This window comes from Adiantum capillus-veneris, chromosome 14, assembly GCF_014529385.1.
Source record: "Adiantum capillus-veneris isolate H3 chromosome 14, ASM1452938v2, whole genome shotgun sequence".
NCBI lineage: Eukaryota > Viridiplantae > Streptophyta > Polypodiopsida > Polypodiales > Pteridaceae > Adiantum > Adiantum capillus-veneris.
In genome coordinates, this window is record NC_140944.1 from 151,688,415 (window position 1) to 151,695,139 (window position 6,725).

At 42.7% G+C, this 6,725-nt stretch overlaps 1 protein-coding gene across 2 annotated transcripts in view; it reads left to right on the forward strand.

Annotated features, from left to right (window-relative positions):
- Positions 1–3,429: 3,429 nt before the first annotated feature.
- LOC147443368 (uncharacterized) overlaps positions 3,430–6,725 on the forward strand; it is a 7,325-nt gene continuing 4,029 nt past the window's right edge. The window contains exons 1-3 of one of the 2 annotated variants that reach the window (XM_086529253.1): positions 3,430–3,866; positions 3,967–5,161; positions 5,991–6,223. In XM_086529253.1, coding sequence (XP_086385379.1) covers positions 4,937–5,161; positions 5,991–6,223 — 458 coding nt within the window. In that variant the 5' untranslated portion in view covers positions 3,430–3,866; positions 3,967–4,936. The remainder of the gene's footprint in view (positions 3,867–3,966; positions 5,162–5,990; positions 6,224–6,725) is intronic. The other variant, XM_086529254.1, reaches the window with a different exon arrangement.

The following is a 6,725-nucleotide window of genomic DNA, read 5'->3' on the forward strand; positions in this document are numbered from 1 at the left end:
GAAGCAAGCAAAGGGTGTCAACCTCTACTCGACCGCCTAATGACTACTTCCTACAGAGATATCAAATCTACATGCCATCGGTTCTGTGAATGTGAGAGTCTCCTATGATGCTACCGCAAGCCAAAAGCCCATTAGACGTTCTTGAAACGTTACGAAACTTCAGGGATATCCTATCAACACCAATAGGCCACTCTCCCTAAGGTCCGTGACCAAAAAAACCTACCCAATACCCTCCGTGCAGAAAACGCGTAGGATGTCTGGCCGGTTTTTGCAGGTCGACGTTTCCGAAAACTAAAGTGCCTAATGTGTAGCTCTACTCGCTCTGATCGCGTGGATATGCTGAAATGCAAAAACGGACAACAGTTACTCACCGAAACTCCAAAAGTAGCTCGCGGGTGGATATGCCAAAACACAGACGAACGCGCGTGATGTAAGCATCAACGCGGAGCTCTCCTCGTGGGCAACACACTACTGCTCTCCGTTTGCGATTCCGACCACCGTAGCTCCTGTAGCACACACACACACTCTCTCACTCTCTCGCAGTCTCCCAACGACACAGTAGATCAGATTTATTAGAAGTCCCTTTACAAAGCTTTAGGTTTTGGCTTATATACTAAGCCTTAGAAAACCTAATGTTTGACCAAAATGACATGATTTGTCCCTAGGCTTCTATAGAGCGTAATTACAACACTATGAGCTGGCTTTGCTCATCCCACAAGCATCTCTGGCCAAAATACAATTGTCCACTTAAAATATGAAGTTCTCGTAAACATTACAAAAGTGGCCGTAATGGCTCAAAATAATAATAACGGGATATTCGATGATGTCCATGAGTTTGTATCTTCACATTACAGCATCCATCTTCGTCTTCATCACTTCATCAGCATCTTTATTTGGAATCTTTAGAGAATCTTTGAGAAATCTTTATGGAATCTTTGTGGAAGCGTTGTTGAAAGGTTGACCTTTCAACAAGGTGCCGCGACGTATGTGAGCAGAGAGAGACTGAGAGCAAGATAGAGCAAAAGAGCCCGTGTAGGTGCACCTCCTAGAGTGGACTGCTACGCCAGCACGGCGAGAGAGAGAAGAGAGGAGAGGAGAGAAGAATACACAGACACTGGGTGCAATCTCCCCCCGTGCAAGAGTGAGCATTTCCCTCTTGCACGTATTTATTTATAGATTTCTTGAAAGCCCAAAAATGAGTACAAACTGGCCGCTCGGACATAATTGGCCAAAGCTCATAAAGAGAACTTGAATAATCAAATATACATAATATGTAATATCCTTTCGCATAATCCATTATTATCTGCTGATGCTTTTGCCGCTTCAGCTGTAATAGATAATAAGTTATCAATTCTATAACAAGCCATTGGGCTGCTGAATGCTCATTGGACCCCTTGGGAGACTGGCCAATAGTCTTTTAGAGAGCTTATTTCTTACTGGTTCTTTTATTAAGTGTTTTTAAATGAATTAAACTAAATTTACTCTAGCCTAATTCTCATTGGTCCACCTCTATAGCCATCCAATAGGATTTGAATGCACCTTGTGGGCAATTGGGCGAGGGAGCTAACATGTGTCCACTATGCCCTTTGTGTAAAGGGGCTTGCATGAGTGTGTGTGTGTGTGTGTGTGTGTGTTTCTCTCTCATCCCCTACTAAAAGGGCTTGCCCCCTTCTCTTTAGAAGCTTGCAAAGACTTTTTGTACACTATCAAGCATCCAATTTTCCTAAGCATTGACCATTGGACTTAACCTTTGAATTTTGGAACCTTAGCATTTTGGAAGTCTTAATGGGCTGAACCTTAGGTCTTTGAAGCCCATTGCTTGCACATTGCTCTTCTGCAGATGGCCCCCCTTTGGATCCCTAGTGTGACTAGCTTGCTAGCCTTACCAATAATCTAGCTTTTTCTCCCCTGGTACTTCCCTATCTTAATCAGTTTAACATGAGAAAATCATTTAGGAGAAGTAGATATTAGTTATTATGACAATTGGTACCGATTCCCATAGATAAGGATCAATTTTAAACAAGATTGGCAACACCTACTACAAGGAACAATAATAAATGGTAGATATGTTATGCAGAGCAAGATATGAAGACAAAGAGAACATGATTGTCCAGGGATATCTTATGCTTTGTAAATTTCTTGTTTTTCTTCTTCTAAAATTTGGATGTGCTATGCAATCCCATTAGCATGTGGAGCTTCATTAAAAATACAGGACAAAGAAGTAAGTAATGAATATCCCCAAACAATTTCAATTGGTCCTTGGTTTGTGGATAAGTAAGCTGTGTTATTGGATGCAAATTGAAGCAAATGGTTGTAGGTATCCCATGTACCCGATCTCTCATGATTAGAAGTCCTTAAAAGATCTAGAATTGTGCTACTTGTAGCTTCTGCTTGCCCATTGGATTCAAGAGGAAATGAAAATACGAAATCAATTTGAGTGCCCAGATCACTAAAAAGTGTAACCCAAAAATCATTACTTAGCCCACACATAGATAAGCAATATGCATGATCTTGATTTTCACAAATTTTAAGAATTTATTGGCGTTTTTTGAAAATGCAAAAAGATGGAATGGAAATGGGAAAATTCTGAACATCAGCTACGATAGCCCTCCCTTCATTTGTTGAATGGCATTCTCTCTTTGGAGCTGAAGGCCCAAAATTGAGTCCAAACTTTCTCTAATAATGGGATGTAAGGGCGTTTTTTTGAAAATGCAAAAAGATGGAATGGAAGTGGAGAAATTCTGAATATGAGCTACAGTAGCCCCATCGTCATATCGGTTGAATGTCATTCTCTCTGTAGAACTGAAAGGCCAAAATTGAGTCCAAACTTTCTCTAATGACGAGATGTGAACATATTGCCAAGCTGGTTTGATCACGTGGTCGAAAGGAATGTGCCAAAGTTCAGCTATCCTCGTGGAAAAGTTCGAGTTTGTAGCTGTTCATCTCCGCCTTTTGGGTTGTCTTAATCCAACCTTAGTAAGCTCAAAGGGGGGAAAGTTATTCTCGCAAACCAAGAGCAGGTATGTAGTGCGGTTTATTGTTCCCTACTTGCGTCCGACCCTTGTTTAAACACTAAGACTTGTGTCACACAAGAGTGTAGGCCATGCCCCTGTTTGGGAACCCCATTGTTACACGATGCAGACATGCAAACAGATATGTAAATTTTCAGCTTGTTTGCTACCAAATGGGGCTTGTCGTCTGATCAAGCATCAACAATTCATGCGGGATGGACATTGTAGGCATCGAATGGGCTTTGCCAACTCAAAGATTATACCTCCATGAGGATGTGTGTGACATAGGCCTAGCTTATCCAAGGGTCATGTGGGGAGAGAAAAGAGATAGGTAACTAAGCATAACTTGCTAGTGAAATGCGAGATTGTTGCTATAAAGGGCCACCTCCCGACGCGGCATTGCGACTACGCACTCTTTCTCGCTCTAATAAGTTCCCAACCTCCCAGGCACCCACTCTCTCTCTCTGTCTCCTCTCACAACACGCACCCACGCGACACACAGCAAACGTTGCTCGTTTAAGTTCCTCATTTTCCTACACGCGTTCTCTAACTACTCACCTCCCTTCCACCTTCTTATCTGGTATATACGCACAAGCGAAAATGCGCATCTCGTCGCAATCCACCGGCCATGCACATGCACTCCTAGAGATAGCGAGCGCTTGTTGTAGTGGGAGCTAATGCGACGGTGGCTGCAGAAAACACACACACACACACACACACACACACACACACACACACACACACAGAGAGAGAGAGCAGTTAATGCAGAGACCTTGGACTTGGTCTCTCATCAACAGCACGCGGAAATCATAATGCTTGGTCGCATGATTTTGAAGAGGAAGAAGTGTAATTAAGGTGTGTGAATGCAGACGTGAAAGCCCTAATCTACGCCTTCTTTAGAGTGCTCCTTTGAGCATTTTGATGTTTAAACTATCTGTGTCTGTTTCTGTGCTAGGATCTGGGTCGTCCTCTTGGGCATTTGGGCGCTCTTCTTCTATGCATGTGGGTCAATTAGTCCTGCGCAGTTTGGCAAATCTAAACTACAGGAAATCTTGCAGTGTTTGTGGACATTTTCTCTTCATCTAGCTGCTGCATCCTATGAAATTCGGCCCTTTTCTAAGCACGGCGATGATGCTCAAGCTCTGCCATATGGTTGATCGAGCTTCTGGCTTTGCATTCCACAGAGGAGGCTCACGGTATGGAGCTACTAGGCAGTGTTAAGTGGACCTTCATCAGAGCAAGCGAGCATTTGCATCATCTTTTCAACGCAGTTCAGCTATTTCTACAAGTTCCTTTCATACAGTTTTTGAGGTGTAGGGATATTCAAACCGTTGATTGCCAACAATTGGAAGAGTCCTGCGGATTTGGATCTCTTTGAGGCAGTTGAATATTGATGCCAAAACTCTCTTAGGCTTGTAGAGGGAGTTCTTAACCACTTGGATTATCGTTTTAAGCAGATGGGTCATTTTCATGAGCAGTTGCTAGCCTCATCCTAAGCTTTGCCTTTTTATGTTTTGAGTTCAACTGCTCTTTAACTTGACAGACTCCAAATTGGCTTCAACTTCGAGCTTATCCCCACCGGTTTTCTTTGACATAAGTTTTTGAATCGGTGGCGATAGAAAGATTGTAAACACCTTGATAGAGTTTGAAGATTTCCAGAGATATTCTGCTTCCTTGAAAGTGAAGTTCTTTGCTCTTCTTTTGGTTTGAAGATGGAAGCTACACTGCCGTGCAATAATTAGCCATCAGTATCAAATGGTGTCCCCTCATTAGGGAGAGACAGTGCGCTCGCGAGAGAAAGTGAGCTCACATTCACACATACACACATATACAGGTCAAGGTTTCGCTTTCAAGTAAGAAAAGGTTTCGCTTTCATGTAAGAAAAGATTTCCTGCAAAAGAGGTTTTGATTAACTAAGGAGGAGGATGATAGATAAATGTAAGCAAATGTCTTGCTCTATGAGGCAGCTGACAAGAGGGCAGAGGGAGAATGAGTACAAGCATAGGGAAGCAATTTCCACAGACACCATGATGTGCAAACATGTGCTCATACCCACTTGCATAATAAATGGCTCAAGGCCAGGTGGGTCAAACTTGGATTGCATTTTGGAATACACCACCCCATCAGTGATATGCCAGTACCAACCCAAGGTAATGCATTATGATGATGAAGTAGGGGCAACAGCATAAACACTTGTTGTTTTTGTGGCACCTCATGTAGTTAGTTGTTATCATGAAGCCTTTATAGATTACATCACAGTCCTTCTTATAGCCGATTATGGTTTGCCTATTGCTCACACTTCCCACATCTTCGGCTTTATCCATATACATACAGGTTTTTCCTCATGAAAATGTCAGTCTAAGGTTATTCACAGTATAAGCTTGCAATTTGAGCACTAGGTAATACCCTTGTCAGGGGTGCATTTGAAGGCATCATCACGGTTTGGCTGGTGTCGTTTACACTGTACCGTGTTTTAAGCAGAGCTAATCCTCCGAAGGAAGTCATGATCACTGTCTGGCTTGTCTCGTTTACATTGTAGCGTGTTTTCAGCATAGCTAAGCCTCCTAAGGAATTACAGGAGCAACACACACACATGCACTCACACACGCACACACACACACACGCACACACACACACACACACACACACACTCAAAGAGAGAATATCAGGGATCATCATCTTAAGGTTATTGTAAATAATTTGAATGTGTTATATGAAAATAATATTTGAGGTCGAGGATCTGATTCTGCGATATTTCCACGGGAGCACATAGTTAGCTCCAGCTGCCCCAAATAGCACGGGTATAGATAAGGTACCCCCCTCATTTGACCACCAGGAAACATTGCACTGAATCCCACTAAATGAAATGATCGATGGTTCTAAATCAAAGATTATCCTCCAACTTGATGTCCTTATAGTTTTGTTTTTGACAAATATGCCTACTGTTTGATTGCTTTGTTTCGTTCTGTTTTTCCTCAGCAGAGTGGGATTTCAGAGACTGTAGGAGAGCAGTGGAAATCGCATGGAGAGAGCATTCCTTTTTTCAGCTTGGGCGATCTGTGGCATTCGTTTGATGAATGGAGTGCATATGGGGCAGGGGTGCCTTTGAAATTACCGGGCGGGGAGACTATAGTGCAGTACTATGTGCCCTATCTTTCTGCTCTTCAAATCTACATGCCATTGGGCTCTGGTGTCTTTGCTACTAACAAAAGGTACGAGCTATTTGCAGTCCAAGAACTCATTACGGGCTGCGGCATGACATTCTGTCCACATGATTTTACTATCTGGCTTGATTTATGTAGAACTGGATTTGAAATGGCTTGGTGTGCATGCGGTTGGCAATGTGTGTGTATAGGATGCGTCTGAATTTCCACTTCACTTGGTATCTGTTAAAAGATGTATTGTTAGAGCACCAGAATGCTCTAGGAGGTTCTTAGGGAATGAAAGTTTGATGAAGGCAAAAGTTTAGAAGGGCCCCTTGCATGGACTCGATTAGGGATCATACATTTTTGCTTAAGATACTGCCTGCCTTTTTGGGTTTCTGAGGGGTTCTCAACTTGGGTTTCTGAGGGGGTTCTCAACTTCTCAGGGTGTTGGGATATTCTTTGATCCCATGCAAGATCTGGTTGAAGAAGGTACCATCTTTTTGAGGCACATGTGTTTATAAAAAGGAGTGGGCTCCTTTTTATTTTCCATGTCCTTTTGAGTGAAGTC